This window comes from Stigmatopora argus, chromosome 6 (genome assembly GCF_051989625.1).
Source record: "Stigmatopora argus isolate UIUO_Sarg chromosome 6, RoL_Sarg_1.0, whole genome shotgun sequence".
Taxonomy (NCBI): Eukaryota; Metazoa; Chordata; class Actinopteri; order Syngnathiformes; family Syngnathidae; genus Stigmatopora; species Stigmatopora argus.
Window position 1 is genome coordinate 6913019 of NC_135392.1, and position 16211 is coordinate 6929229.

The 16211-nt window shown below is 39.1% G+C and overlaps 1 protein-coding gene across 4 annotated transcripts in view; it reads right to left on the reverse strand.

The window, feature by feature from the left end:
• LOC144075114 (inositol 1,4,5-trisphosphate-gated calcium channel ITPR1-like) overlaps nt 1-16211 on the reverse strand; it is a 50371-nt gene that overhangs the window by 15272 nt on the left and 18888 nt on the right. The window contains exons 33-44 of one of the 4 annotated variants that reach the window (XM_077601876.1): nt 16084-16209; nt 15878-16006; nt 14998-15118; nt 14677-14861; nt 14464-14612; nt 14275-14386; nt 12926-12961; nt 8061-8105; nt 6964-7096; nt 5407-5594; nt 1151-1334; nt 360-613 (exon numbers count right to left, since the gene is read on the reverse strand). In XM_077601876.1, the coding sequence (XP_077458002.1) occupies nt 360-613; nt 1151-1334; nt 5407-5594; nt 6964-7096; nt 8061-8105; nt 12926-12961; nt 14275-14386; nt 14464-14612; nt 14677-14861; nt 14998-15118; nt 15878-16006; nt 16084-16209 (1662 nt within the window). Of the gene's footprint in view, nt 1-359; nt 614-1150; nt 1335-5406; nt 5595-6963; nt 7097-8060; nt 8109-12925; nt 12962-14274; nt 14387-14463; nt 14613-14676; nt 14862-14997; nt 15119-15877; nt 16007-16083; nt 16210-16211 lie in introns of all 4 variants that reach the window. The other 3 variants (XM_077601875.1, XM_077601877.1, XM_077601878.1) reach the window with 3 other exon arrangements.

The window sequence follows — 16211 nt, forward strand, 5'->3', positions numbered from 1 at the left end:
TATGCATTTGATAACGCATGTACAGCCCCACCTAAAAACGACATCCACTCCAGAATATGTACTTAAATAATATTGCCACACGTACTAAAAAGATAAACAAACAAAAACAAACAACTTGAACAGCGAGTTTCATTGTTGTATGCTAGAAAAGTCAGGTATGGGCCCTCCACCAGTTAAAACCACACATAAAAAACACAATTAACATCATTCGCACGAAATGTCACACGTGGTTTGCATAATGTTAGGTGCAATGATTGTAGCCTATTACAATGAATTGCTTGGAAAGGTATCAGATGAATTAAGGAGTCAAGAATGAGCTCAACGCATGAAATATATCTGACACATCTAAAAGGACAAACCTGTAGATCACGGTTATGATTCTCACAAAGTAGCTGCAGGAAACGAAGAATAGGCTGCATAATAACGATAACGTAGCTCATCTCCCCATCATCCTGATTCTTGTCCCCCGTGCTGGGTTGGCCTTCTGCTGAGGTGAAATGCTCCTCTGGGTCGGCCTCGCGTCGGTAAGAGTTAAAAGCTTTCTTGGTGGCAGATGAGGCTTCAAGTAATTGTTCTCGCACTTCTTCTGTCATGACAACTGATGATTCTCTTGCTGCACAAGCACAAACAGAAGTATTTTATTTGGAATATGAGTATGGGTTGATTGGTTGGTGTTCCAAATATTGTTGGGGTTTTAGTCAAAATCATGATCAATTTGAACTTGAAAAAAAGTATTTTAAATTTATTTCACTGCACTTCTCATAAGGAGAATAGCTCACCGACTTGGGTAATGATATTGGTGGCTTGACCTTGACACCTAATGTTGCAAATATTTATGGACAATTTTATACTGCAGTACATTTTTATCATTCTGGAGTAAAATCATAGGCCTGGCAATATTTAGTAGTAGATTAGCCAACTTGTGCAAAATTGTGGTTGGTGTTCCTTGATAGACTAGCAATGTGTTCAACATTATGAAAATAATAGCAAATGGAAAAAATATACTGATTTGAATGTTTGAGCTAAAATTTGACTAAAATCGGCCTTATTGCTACTATTCTGAACATGAAATACTAACACCTTTCAAATCATAGGAGGAGCATGGAAAGGAAACAAGAAAAAAAAAATCTTCAAACGGGTAACCACAAACTTTTTTTGCGGATGGGAATGTCTTTGTCCTGAGTGTCGTAATCTCTTTTCCTGTTTCCAAGGTCGCTAGTATTTACTGTCACTGTAGCTTTGATCTCTAGCTGTGCCAGCTTCATGTGGTCGTAGAACACCCGAAAAAACTTTTCAGACTTTTTGTCTTCTGTCAGACGGCAGAAGAATGAACGCTGGAGACACAAGATTAAGAAAAGATGACAAAGTTAGCAGTGTAGTAAAAGCAGTCCAGCGCATAACTCAATGGCGAGTAGTACATTGAAAGAGGCTCCAGATCACCTGTGACCCTAATGAGGAAGCACTGAAATGCATATATGCGTAGATGCATGGTCTAAAAAGAGGTTAAGGAAACTATAGCTTCTCAGTGGTATTCAAAAAGGACTAGTAAGATTTTCTCTGCTTCCAAAACACTATCGTTAACACTGACCCATATTCACAACTTAGAAAAAAATGTTGTTAATCTATTTCTATCAGTTTATTATCTTCATTTTGTAGAGCGTCTCTGTCAATGCTTTCTACAGATATTACATATTCGATTGCGAGACTAAATAGATAAGATAGATAAGTCTGCACAAGTTAAAATTTCACATTCAAACAATTTATATTTTCGTGTCTAGCTTCCTCAGAAACTTGGGTTTTAATCTAAAACTTGATCATTCAAGTTTGCGCAACTCAATTATGAAGATAAAAGGACCAGGTTGACTCATGTGGCACAATTTTAACTGTTATTAAAAGTAATCAAACAATTGTCACTTAGGTAGAAGCAGAGCTCAGCTGAGTTTTTGTTTAGGAATAGTGTCATTCGGAATTAGGGTATTCAACATAATGTACAGTATGTCCCGGATAGCCCACTGGACTCTTGTTTTGATTATATAACATTACTTATCTATAGCACCCTTTGCAAAGGCCTCACCCAGCGGAGGCCAGCTAACCTCATAAACAGGGTGAAAACTGACACGAGAGAGAAGCCTGGCCTACTTTCACAGAAAAAATAGACATGGGGAAACAGAGTTAAAATGTGCAAAAAAAAAAGCAAACCAGAAGGAAAAGGAAAATAAAAAAAAGGGGCGTGGAGAAAGCAGTTGTCTGAAAAAGAGGATGAGACACAGAATACTCTGTCAGACAGTATCTAGGCCAACCAAGGTTATGTAACCACCTGTCTTTCCAGGTTAAATACAAAACTGGGCTACTGAAGGCAAGAATGAGGGGAAAAAATATATATTTTCCGGTCTTTTTTTTAAAAGTATCTGATCACCAAATGACCATGTTTAAGTATTCTACAAGCACATTCAAATAAAAAAGCCGCTTCATCAGGAAACTGAACAATTCCTAACAGTAACTTTGAATCTACTTAGGCAATGAATTTGGGGATTGTGCCCTGCAGCGGATTCCATTGACTCTTGCGCCTCCCCACCTCAGACCTCCACCACTACGAAGGAGATCTTTTGCACGTACGCACCGTCAACACTCAGGGACAAGTAGATAGCAGACGATGGAGGGAGGGAGAAGGCGAAGGGAGTTGCTGAGTGAGGCCGTCATTCAATAAACAACCCTGATGACAGTGGGGGGCTGAGTGTAGCGAGTTGCTTTCACCTTCAATCTCGCAGCGTGTCTGCGGCACTAGCTGATGGGAGGCAGAAGGCCCATGTCTACACGTCATACATTAGGCAGCTAAAGTGACGCAGGGGTAAGTTGGCAATCGAATGAACCACAGTGTGTGGAGAAACGAGCACTCACCATTGCATACCCTACCCCAGCGCCACAAACACACCCAGTATCATTACGTAAGTCACACGCACATACTTTCCAGCACAAGCACACACAAGCAGGACGGCGCTTCCACACCCATGAACTTTTAAAAAGTCGGTCAGCTGTCTCTGGCAACGGGCACATGCCAATGTTCAAAAGACACACCTGCATGTCACACAAGCTCTCAGAAAGCCTGAAGTCTTTGCCAGAGTTGCATAACCATATTTGCATTTGCATGTTAATTGAACCATAGAAACACATTTGTGTGTAGTTCAACGTGGTCTCGGCAAGGCATTTCAGTCAGTGCAACAGACGTATGCATTTTCCTGGGTGAAATACATTGTATTTGACTGATGGCGGCCAGACAAGGATAAAATTGTCATACAAAGTCATGACTATTCTACCAGCTCTGATAGAGCCACACTCAGAATGACAATAGTTTTGACACAGCACCTCGTCTGGGATGGGATATCAATGACAAAAGATAGCCTACTGAGAGGATGACGTGATGTATGAAGTTACAGTGGTCAAGGAGATGATGGAGAAGCACAAATACAAGAAAATGATGGTAGGAGAGAGAGAGCGCAAACACCCCAGCCCCTGCCCGCTGTCGTGTTGGGTAAACACAGCCTGTCTGTATCCATGGTGACAAACTCTGATTGGAATGAGACGGAGAGGAGAGGTGCGAGGTGGAGGCGGACTGCTGAAAAACAAGGTCATAGCGTTTCCCTTTCTCTCCTTCTGCTCTGCGACTTGGCATCAACAAAGGGATATTATGTAACAGCTATTTATACTCTCTTTGCCTCCTCCCCTCCTTCATGTCAGGCAGCACCACTTGCGGACCAAATGGAAAGGCTGCCTCCGCGTTTGGAGCCGTCACCTATTTCATCATATTTGCAAAATGATAGTAAAATACTCTATTTGGCAGGAGATTTTACAAGTGCGTAGCGTCTTTTCTTCCCAGACAGAGAAGCATCACAATTTCTATTCTATTCGCACAGTTAAAAATCCACGAAATTTGATGAAAAACTGGAATGTGAAACTCGCTAAAAGCCTGAAAAGCTCTAGAAGGCATTAGTACATATCCAGCTTGGCTGAGGTGCAGTGCCTTTTTACAATAGAGGTATCTGGCCCACTGGTTTATTTGTGTTCCCTTCGAAGGTCATAAGTAAATAGTTAACAGTGTTAGGGGAGAGCAACTTAATGAAGTTCTGACAGGTGCACAGACTGGCAGGTCAGCGAAAGGCAAAGGTTAACTTGAGTTGATATAAGTTTAATCTTTTCCTGAGAGCGAACAACAAAAAAGTAACTGAGCATGCTTCTGTCAAATGGAAAGGCACATTTTTGCTCTCTGTGGAAGTTCCCGTTACATTCATGATAACTTGGGAATAGCAGGGAGAAGGGAACTCTGGTTACGTTTCAATCCCTCTACTGTATTCTCCCAGTTTCCTCCACCTTCTCCCCCCCACTGGCCCACTTCCGGAGGCCCAGAATGACCCACTTTGGGCCGGCAAGAGAAGTCGAGGGAGTGGGAGCAGGAATGTTTTGAAGGCTGAGACATTCCTCATTGTTCATTCACACAGGCTTTATGTAACAAACCTATCACGTGATGCAGCTCTGCCGCAGCCGTGTGAAGCCAAAGCATTATCTCCACCGCAGCAACTTCCTCACTGTAATCTGATTATACGAGCCCCATGATTGCACAACAACACATAGATCGTCAGACTGATCACAAGACACACACCAAAAAATAAATAGACACATGGAAAAAACACAAAAAAATACAACACATAAGATGCTATAAGAGTATATGTAGGAGTATAAGCAGAATCTATAGCATTATAAAATACAGAAAATGCCACACAGTTACACACACACACGCGCACACACACTATATATATATACACACACACACACACACACACACGTACATACATATACGTACGTACATACATATACATATACACATATACGTACATACATATACACATATACGTACATACATATACACATATACGTACATACATATACACATATACGTACATACATATACACATATACGTACATACATATACACATATACGTACATACATATAGATATAGATATACGTACATACATATAGATATAGATATACGTACATACATATAGATATACATATACGTACATACATATAGATATACATATACGTACATACATATAGATATACATATACGTACACATAGATATACATATATATACATATAGATATACATATTTTTTTAATATATCCGACAAAGTCTTAGTGAAGTTTTAAAGATAATTGAAATAGTACAAATAGTATGGGGGACTGCCTTATGTAATCCATGTGTGAAGCCATAGCGGCATACTGACCTATATACACTCATAGAGCCATGCATTATACTGCAGAACAACCAACAGTGAGGACCTTGACAAATTTTGATAATATGTTTGGCAAATCATGTACTGGCGCATTATGGGGCCTGGGACATACTGACCTGGATAGTAGTGTTTCCACCCTCAAGTAAAGCAATTGCCAGGAGAATGCTTTCTTGGAAGACTCTGTCACTGGTGGTGTTCATAATGAGATCAATAACCAGATCAGAAGCTCCTTCTTTGTCCAAGTGGCACTGCACCTCTGCCAAGCTCATTTCCCCACGGCTAAGTCCCCCAGGGCCTGCTAGCACTAAAAAAAACAGCACAGATCAACGCGTAAGCATTAAATCAAAAAGTAGACATGTTTTGAATTTCTGAGGCTCAGGTTTTTTGTTCTGGTATTCAAGCGGAATTTCATCACCCAATCAACGTACTACTGACAGAAACCTGTACAATATATTCAAACAATACATGGGCTATACTGAAATAGAAGATAATGGTTTGAGTCACTTTTGTTGTTTTGTGACCGCTCTCATGACTCAAAACACAAATCTCAAGTCATTGCCCATTCAGATCAAAAGGAATTCCATTATTCATAAATATAAAATAGGATATCTACTTTCAGTGATAGTAAAACAGCCATCAGGTGAAATTCTACCATTTTAGTAGACTACCTACATAAGTCGATGTTTCTAAAGTGTAAATTATCATTGCTCTACATTAACTAAGTATGTATGTTTTAATAATAAATAAAGCATCATAATTAGACAGGACGAGCAATTATATGTAACAGTAACACGAACCACAATTGTGACGCAAGTTTGGAAACGTAAATCCAGCCAAATTTAAGTACATGCTTTTAAGCATACATATTTAAATAAAAAATAATTAATTAAACAACAGCTGGTGAAAAGGACTTTTAAAGCTAAACTGATTTTTTTACGTCTTGGATGTGGTTCCTTTTTACAACACACAGACACAAAAAGAAATGAATGTCTTGCCCATAGACACACCACAAAATGCATTACACTGTCCAAGCATTTTTCATCTTAGACCACATGACGGACTACAACTGAACATCAACAGTGTGCTCGCGGTGGAAGTCCAAAACAGGTAATTGGCATCAATACTTCCTTTGAAATCCAGATCCAATATTACATGACACACGTTATTATTCAGCACCAACAAATTCAAGGTACAGCATTGGGCAGAGGGAATTGGGTATTTTGACTGCAGCCCATAATACAGTGACAGTGCTATCAGACTGTGATAAGTGTGTGGTGCGTGTCGTGCTCAAAGAGCAGTTCTGTGCACAAACTGAAAACGATAAGAGCTCAGGGTCAGACAGGGAGCGCCGTCCTTGCATAACATGCTGAGAAACATTTGTTTTACTACAAATACATGAGGCTTGCCTATTTTGGCCAAAGATAAGGAAACTTTCTAACGGGACCGTATTTCCTAAAACTGTAAATACTAGCCTTGCGCACTACAGATTTTGAAATTAACGTTTTAATGTCCCTCTGTAATGTCGTTAAACACATCAGTCGACAATCTAATGTGATATATGAAATCAAGAAAGAACTGTGCATTCAGTAAAACTCTTAACCACATCATTCTACAATCTAATGTGATATATGAAATCAGGAAAGAACTGTGCATTCAGTATAACTGTTAACCACCTGACTGTTTTTTGCTGGGTCCTACAGGGCTGAGGGGGCCACTGCTGAATGACGTCAAGCTGTCCCTCCGCCCACCACTCCGATGGAAGTTGCCATAGTAACGGTTCACCAGAATCTGCCTCAGTGCCTCGCCCTATCAGAAGCAAAGAAAGGAAAAATGCACTGACATAATTTTAGCCATGTGGCAGGAGGGGCGGTTAGGTAACAGGGAACGCTCAGAATCAGTCGTGTGCGGTGGAGTTTCATCAAAACACGATTTCTTCGTCATTGCTTTGTGCAGGCTCCTTAACTTTTCGGAGCTTCCTGAATATTTGAAACGGTCCAAACATGAGCATAAACCACAATTTACGTCAGTTGCCAAGCGCTCAGCCGAAATTGTGATTCTCATCATATGTGACCCAGCTCAGTGACGTCTAAAGATGTGGTCTCTCCTAAGACAGACCTGAGGCCAAATCCCTCGCACGGTGACTCATCAACTGTTGAGCATTAAGCTGCACGACTTTGCTGTTGTTATAGCAACGGCAGCCCGTGGCTACCTGAAGAGACAACCCATGGGACGCCGTGATGAAAATGTGAGAGGACGCGTGTTCACTCGCGTGTATTTGTGTGATTAAGTGACAAGTCTGAAAAACCGTTGCGATCCCCAACAAATTATTATGCAAGCCATGCTCCTGAAGCTCTGCTCTCAAAGGTCACGATAAGATTAGATAGTAAGTGTGAAAAGTAAATCATGCCTTTCTCCAGAAGTTAGTAGTGCTTTAAGACTCATTTGAGTCTAACTTTTTCCTCAAGGATTTTCCAAATTTCATCAAGTATTTTGTTCACTCCTACCAGGACCGTGCTGCAAAATTGCTTTGCCACAGTGGAGGACTTGACTCAAGCTGTAGTGCAGTTGGTGGTTCTCACAAACTTGACCAAAGTAATTGGTCATGGATGATAGCCGCCTCAAAACAAGTCTTCAATTGAATATTCAATATTTTTTGCTAATTTTTTGAATAATCAATGTTTTTCAGTCTTTTTTTCTTTTTTTAAATTATGAATAGTTTTATTTGTTTAAATGATGACCATCTTCTATGCATATGGCTAAGTGCACCTACCCTTTTCTGGTCCTCCAACAACTTCTCAGGCTGGTTCTGATCCAGCTGCTGTTTGCAGTGATGAGTGTTACAACAAACAGATGCAATCAGAGAAAGTTAATACTCATGCATTGAGTTACAGCAAATGCACACACATTCGCAGCACAACAACACAAACATGTCCATGCAAAATACCATGCAAAAGTTTGCTGACAGTGAAACGTCATGTTATTGGCACCTTCAATAAGATTGCTGATTGGGGACAAGAAGTTAGGTGATAAAACTTTCCTTTCTTCATTGTGTATTCTTTGGCTGGTGTGACTTATATTGAGGAGCAAATTATAATGAAATACAGTCTGTATCCATTTTTGCTACCGCAACCAAGATGGCGCCGCTCAATTGGCAGCCGGTGGCGGTAGCTCCGTCCGCTCTTGCTCGTTTTGTGTTTTTGCTACTTTTCTGTCATAATGATTTGATTTGGTGATTCTTAATGATCCCATAAACTTTGCTTTGCTTTGAACTTTGTGCTTTTGCTTTGTTGTTCTGCGGACTTTGCGACTGTATTGTCTAACTTGTAACTATGTGTAAGTATGCCTTTCCTGTATCTGCATTCTGACCCTCTTGCTACTGTCTCAATGAAATTTCCCGAATACGGGATGAATAAAGTTATCCAATCCAATCCAATCCAATCCAATCCAATAAAAGAAGACCAAAGAGATATGCTGTTGTTGATTAAACACAGGGTGTTTCAGCCCATTGAAGTAATGTAAGATTAGCCATTGTACAGTATGTACAATAAGTCAAAGTGCAACCCTCTATTGAAGTAGTTATGTAAAACTGAAAGTGTATGGAGAGGGATTGGCTAATTGTAGGGCAGAAGGCTTTACAGTGACATAATCTATCCAAAAGAAACTCGGTCACTAAACCAGTGACACAGAGACAACCGTTTACAGCAGCCATCTGTCATGAAAACAAAGAGTATAAGAGAGGAAAACAAACTGTGACACTTTCACAACTCAACTGGTCAGTCCAAGTCAAAGTCAGGAGCCAATTTTGCCGGTGTTGGGATTTCTCGAGGTGTGCTAAATTTTAGAACTCTACCGTACACTAATTGGAAGCACGCGGGTTGCAGAAAAACTATGTACTATATGAATGCCTTTATTTAATTCAAGCTATTTCAACAATTTTTCAACGTGGTCAATTGCACCAATGCACTCCCAAAGTCGGAAACCAAAACAAAATTGTGTTTGTCCCTACAATTCTAATGAAATAATGCACATTTTAAGCATCTATTAAAAATTAGGTGGTACATTATACTAAACAGGAGTTTTACCAAGTCCAACCATCGTCTAGTATGATCAGACTTTAGTTGTCAAAACATCTTCAGGTCAAGTGAAGAGAGCGCAATTACATTTTTAATAAATATTTTGTATTGTTCCAAATGTTACCAAAAATGCAATTTTTTGTAGGGAACAGTTTGAGCAATTCTTTGAAATAATGTTATGGTTTGTCACATAAGTAAATAACACCAAGATAATTGCTTATTATTAATCAATAATAAACTAATTCCTATGATACTTTGTAAAATGTATATGACTTTCCATGCAATAGCCCAAAAATGGTTAACTTTGGAAAAAAAGAGAAAACGTCAAGCAGGACCTAAAAAAAGTAATGAAAATCATTACCAAGATGGTTCACAGCTGAGAAGTGAAAAAAATGTTGTGTGGGCCATATTCAATAATTTCATAATTTGCTGTGAGCCAATAAAACCAGGGCAGCGGGCCCCAGTTGGTCCGTGGGCCATAGGTTGTACATGTTGATGTAACTACAAATAATGGGCTTACTACTTGTAGAAAGTGTAGGGTTTTTTTTAAAGCTACCACATGAAACCCACAAGTAGAGTATGAAGCGTAGACATATTCATTTGGTGGTCCCAAGTCTGACCACAAACAACACCGAGAGTAAGCCCTCACAGCTGCGACATCCGCCGCGACTACATCACATTCTATCAAACTGGAAATTCCCTGGGACAAATCCCCTCTGTTACAATCACAACTCTTAGTTGAACAAAATGACGTATATGTGACATGCACGTACACTGAATTCTCTAAAATAGGTCTCTCAAAGTCCGGGAACAAATGCATCTTTGTGCGCCGAATCAGTGTCGGGACACAGAGGCATTGGTGTTTACCGCCAACCTGTTTCGGAAGGGGACTGCAGCTGATCTGCACTGCAAAATCCACCCTGATTAAATGCAAAAACTGCAGCAAGCTTTTCCCAAAAGTGAAAAACTGATCTGATGGTATTTTGGGAGGCAGAAGGGAGCAGAAAGGCATGAAGCATGACTTACTCTAAATGAGGGCTTGCGTAATAGCATGGTGACCGTGCTTGCACACGCACATGCACACATACAGACCAGGTTAAGAGGGAAACTTGGTTGTGAAAAAAAATATAATTAAAAAAAATGACAGTTTGTATGCTCAACTCCTTACATAACTCTTAAGAGTGAATGTGCCCAACATTCAGGAATGCTATAGGTAACTGCTAACATTTTACACTGCATCTGATAATACGACGCTCATCATAAACTTGCTAAGAAACAGCTTTATAACAGATATTCGCGACAAAAATAAATATTTCTTCACAGCTTAGTCCATTCTTCTAAGTTTTCTTCAATAAAAACTATGGGCTAAATAAATTATTCTGCCATAAATAATGGAATGAATACAATGTGGTCATGGTGAGTGAATATATATAATATATTATATATATATATATATAATATAATATATATAATATAATATATATATAATATAATATATATTATATATAATATATATAATCTATACATGGAAATTTTGTTCAGCCCTACTGCAATGGCATGCCAATGGAATTTGTTTTCTTATACTATTTATTAATGATGTGACTGCTGAGTGAAGTTATCCAAGAGATTATTTTCATGTATAAATGGACAATGACAGAGAGCATACTGCGAAACAACCATTTATATTTAAAAAATATGTGCAATTGATATAATGCCATAAATGGTTAATGTTATGTAATGGCCAAATAAATCACCTGAGCTGAATTCACTTGAGTTTTTCACTAACTAAAAGACAAAACTGAATGTCTCGTGTTCAAACGTGGAAAACGGGTTTGCTGTATGCAGGGGTTGATGTTTGAAAAACATTTTAACGGGATCAGCATAGAGTCGCACAAACAGGTTTCACGGGTTTGTCACGTGATGATTGCAACATTTTACAGGGGTAGTTGTGACAGACATTAACTTTAGTTGCTGGTATTCTTTTTCCCAACACGCCTGAGTATAACAGGAAAATTATTCAGTTTGATACTTAACCAGAAAACTGTGTTTGGATAGATTATGCCATACACAATGCATTCTTGCAAAAATAATTAGTGGTTCAATTCACCTTTAGATAAATACTTGTCACAGTTAGTGTTGTGCCGTGTGTGATGGGAGCTACACCACATTTCCAGACGGGCACTGAGGGGTGGCATAAATACTTTGCGGCACCGCTGCCATTTTCATGTCCGAGACAGAAGATATAACACACAACCGGTGCGTTTGATTGCTGAGGGTGGGTGTATCAACTCACATGCACCAACCCATGCCCTCCACCCTTTGGATCCTCACAAACACAGGTGCACACACTTGCAGACACGCATGCGGGCACACACAGCATGAGTAAATAGCTCCCACACAGTTTTATCCTCAACAATTACAGCTGAAGGTCACACAGCAGCAGAGAGGCTGAGTTCCAGGAAAGCGAGGTGGGAGGGGGAAGCCGGATTCTTATGTAACCTCAGCTCAGAGTTGGAAGGGGCCCAGGAATCGTGCAGTTTGAAGGCAGGGAAAACTAGGACGCAACCTCAATGACTTGCCACTGTCGTCACAGCTCCGCACAACTCATTAATACATGCATATGGCCCGCACGCACACACATTCACGCGAACGTGCACACCCCCACGGCCACAGCGCTCTCTATCGGCATTGAGATGACATACATGGGGAATTACCCTGCGCTAGATGGAACACTGCCATGTGAAAATAAAACATTGATGAAAATAGGTGTAAAGGACTATGCCAATTATTACTTCACCAACATCATTCTCATTTATCTAACAAGGCTTTAATGGAAGATGGTATGACAGATATCTATAAACTGTCCTTCTACACTAGGTAATCACATTTTCTACCTGATAGGGCCTGCATGTTATGACTTATAATGTATGCACATGCAGGAGCATAAAAAGTGTTCACAGTGAATACATATACAGTGGTACCTCTACTTGTGAATGCTTCTGCATATGAAGTTTTCAGGTTACGAAATTCTTTGATGCACAAATTACTGTTCCAAGAAACGTAAAGCTGTCCAATTTACAAAACATCAAGCGAACCATGCATCCTAGCTTCTTTGACACCTATTACCTATATTATTAAACCGTTACGGACACAGTACCCATCAGCCCTTGCACCCACGAATTTATCACATCGACACTCACAGGGAGTCATCACGCCAACAAGTAATTACCGAGTGTCAAGATAGTTCTGGAACCAATTAATTTCATAAGTAGAGCTACCAATGTACTGTAATGGCAATGCTCTGAATAGATTGTTTAAATGCACAACAACAAGTAATTCCCAAACTACCACTTTCTCTCCACAACACAGAAACCCCTTACTCTTTCTTTTCCTTCCTGCTTTATCTTTGTTAACTATTTCACTGTATTTCCAATACTGGAGGTCTTTGTTGAACAGATTATCTACCACACTGAATTTCAGAAAGAGCAGCTACCGTCACTACAAATAAAACAGAAGCTACAAGAACCAAGGACACAAACAAAAGGAGTAAAAAAGAAATAACCTTAGGCATATCCATCTCATCATCATAGGCCCTGAGCTGAAAGAGAGCAGAAGGTTTGTAGGGTTAGATAACAGGCCAGGAAGCTCAAGCTGGGGTCAACAACACAGCGTGACATGTTAGTTAAGTGAGTAATGTGGACACACTCCTCCAATTCAGTGCCTCATAAAAGAGTATTTGTGAATGCATGATTTCAACTGATTGAATTAGTCTCATTTGGCAGAAGGGTGGCGGCAGAAATTTCTGAGAAATTTCTATTATGCCAAGAATATTGGAGGATACAGGGTGCTTCAAAATATTACTTTTGATTACAATTTTAATATTGTTAGATAAAATAATACACAATAATTTAGAACAGACTGCATGCCTAGCAGAACCCTTCTATCATTCCTTAAAACAATACATATTCTTTACAATATTTTTGTTTCCTCAGTAAATTGTATTGATGAAGTTGCTCGTGTGCCCTGAAAAGAATTAAGAACTTTGTACTATAGTCTCTTTCTCCACTGACAATCATTGGAGGATTTTGCTGGAATACAAATACTAAGTAGCTTCTTCAACATGACCATAGTGCATTAATTAGTCATTGCTGTTGTTTTGAATAATGGCACGCAATAACAGGAAAAACGTCATAGCCTCAGAAAGGATGACTGAATGGAAAACAGACTTCCAAGGTTCTCTTACAATACAAAAAGGGAGTAAAACAGCTGAAACAAATCTATGAAGGCAAAAATTATATAAAAAAATATTGCAGGTTACGAAAAACTTAAAGATACTACATTGAGTAGAACATTTTGTAAAATGTGTTTTTGTCATGCTGCCATCAATTGTGTGTCTGAATTTGTAACACCAATTGTTTGTTGTTTTGTGCATAGTGGCTTTGTTTCATTTTTAATTTCCTGTTTTTTTTTATTTGTCAAAATGGTTTACATTAAAAAAAAAAAAACAGGTATTAAATTATTGCAATTTTGAAAAGGTTTGCCAAATTTGGCCTATTAAAATGGGGGAGGTCTACTCCCACAAGTTATTGATCAGTGAATTGTTTAAAAAGAAAATGTAAGGTCACCTTAAAGTTTTGCACAGTATGGGACCCAAAGTGATGAATGTATACACAGAAACTCATGATCACTGGCCACTAAGATTACCGCAAATACGAATGCACATTATTATATGCAATACAAAATGTATACTATCTACAGTAAATTATAGTACATTTACAAAGATAATCATGAATAGTTTGATTTTTTAGTGTTTTTAATGGACTTTTATGATGTTTGGCTTTGGAAGCTTTCAAAAGTATGGAACTACATTATAGAATGGAGTATTCGGTGAATATGCTGAATATCTCCTACCTTCTCTCCATAGCCCCGGTCTTTAGTCATCATCTCTCGTAGTGTTTGTAGAACTTTGATACAGAGTCGCTCCTCATTTTCCTCCAGCAGCTGCTTTGTGTGTTTGATCAGCCTACAGAAGTACTACATTCATTAGTACCTTTTATCCCTACCCAAATAGAAATAAATAGATATGTTAATGCATCTTACTTGCATATGAAACCTCCGCTCTCACACTTCTTTCGTGACTCAGTATTTTCGGGAAAAAGCAGCTCAGGCCGATGTAGCACATCGACAAGAACAGACAGCTCGGCCTGGACCAACGGTCGCAGGCGGTCCTCCAGCGCTGACACAATGTCCTACATTGTACCCAAACACTGTTGGCGCATTCTTGAAAAGGTAAAAGTGATAAACACACTTTACCTGCAGCCTTTCAATGATATTTCTGTAATCACGTGACGCTGTCACTACAGAATCTCTACGGGCGGCATTACGAGCAGACAGTCTCCAGCTCATTGCAGTTTTCTGCACAATGTTGTTGGATTTCACAAACAGATTGTTCACTTGGTTGTCAAGATCTACAGGAATGGCGATGGCTCTACCTTTGGCTGGCAATGACACACAGTTGGACAAATTCAACAGATCTTAGTTGAACAAGTGTAACAAGCCAACACATTGAAATGTCCTCTGTGCAGGTGGCGGCACCAGGTATTAGATAATTTAGAGAATTATGTTTTATCTTACCAACATCCGACAATACTTTGATACAGTTTTCTACAAAGCCTTTTTGGACGGGGAACAACCAGTTGCAATGATAGACCCTGAACACGGCCTGCAACAGCTGCACAAAGACTGGCTGTCTGGTCTGAGAGGCAAAACAAAACATGATGTGTCAGTTATCTTGTGATTTCTTCATTTCTCAATGATCATGACATTGATTCGATCCAAATCATCATTTTTCAACAGTATTTTTCCCCAATAAGGTTTGTGCTTGAGCTGGAGAGCCTTTGGACAAAAGGTAATCTATAACTTAGGTTGGTAGCAGCGCACTTACTGCTCTGTAAAAAAACCCATTTCATTTTGGACTATTTGGTATTAACATTTCGCTTAATTACAGAACACTCTTGGAGACTCTAGTTCACATGTGTCAAAGTGGTGGCCCGGGGGCCAAATCTGGCCCGCCGCATCATTTTGTGTGGCCCGCGAAAGTAAATCATGAGTGCCAACTTTCTGTTTTAGGATCAAATTAAAATGAAGAGTATAGATGTATATTAAATTTCCTGATTTTTTCCCCTTTTAAATCAATAATTGTAATTTTTTTAATAAATTTTTCTGTGTTTTTAGTTCAAAAATCATTTTGTAAAATCTAAATATATATAAAAATAGCTAAAATAAACATTGTTTTAGATCTATAAAAAAACTGAATATTCAGGGCTTTTAATCCAGTTCTTTCAAACCATTTATAAAAGAAAATCTAATTATTATATCTAAAATAGTCCATGCCCACGTGAAATCAAGTTGACGTTAAAGCGGCCCGCGAACCAACCCGAGTCTGACACCCTTGCTCTAGTTAATGTTTAAGTTGTTTGAAATGTATTCTATGTATATATGTACTGTATCATACCTGTAACGTAGTGCTTTGGTCGGAAAAAGGTGAGCTGAAAAAAGTGGTAACAATGCTCATAACTGTCTCAGTCACGTAACGTTCTAATATAGTGTCAGCATGCTTGCGATCACTCGTATTGTTGCAAACCTGCAAAAAAATAAGGTGCTCAGTTGCGTTACATCTGAATTTTATGATCTATTTTCATTACTACAGATGCTGCTTACTCTGCAAATGTCAACTAAGAAGTTCTCAAAGAGCTTCCACATGTGGTTCGAAGTATAAATTTCCTTCATTTCAACCTCAGTGTCAACATAACAGTGGTTTAGGAAGTTGACATAGGCGATTTTGACCT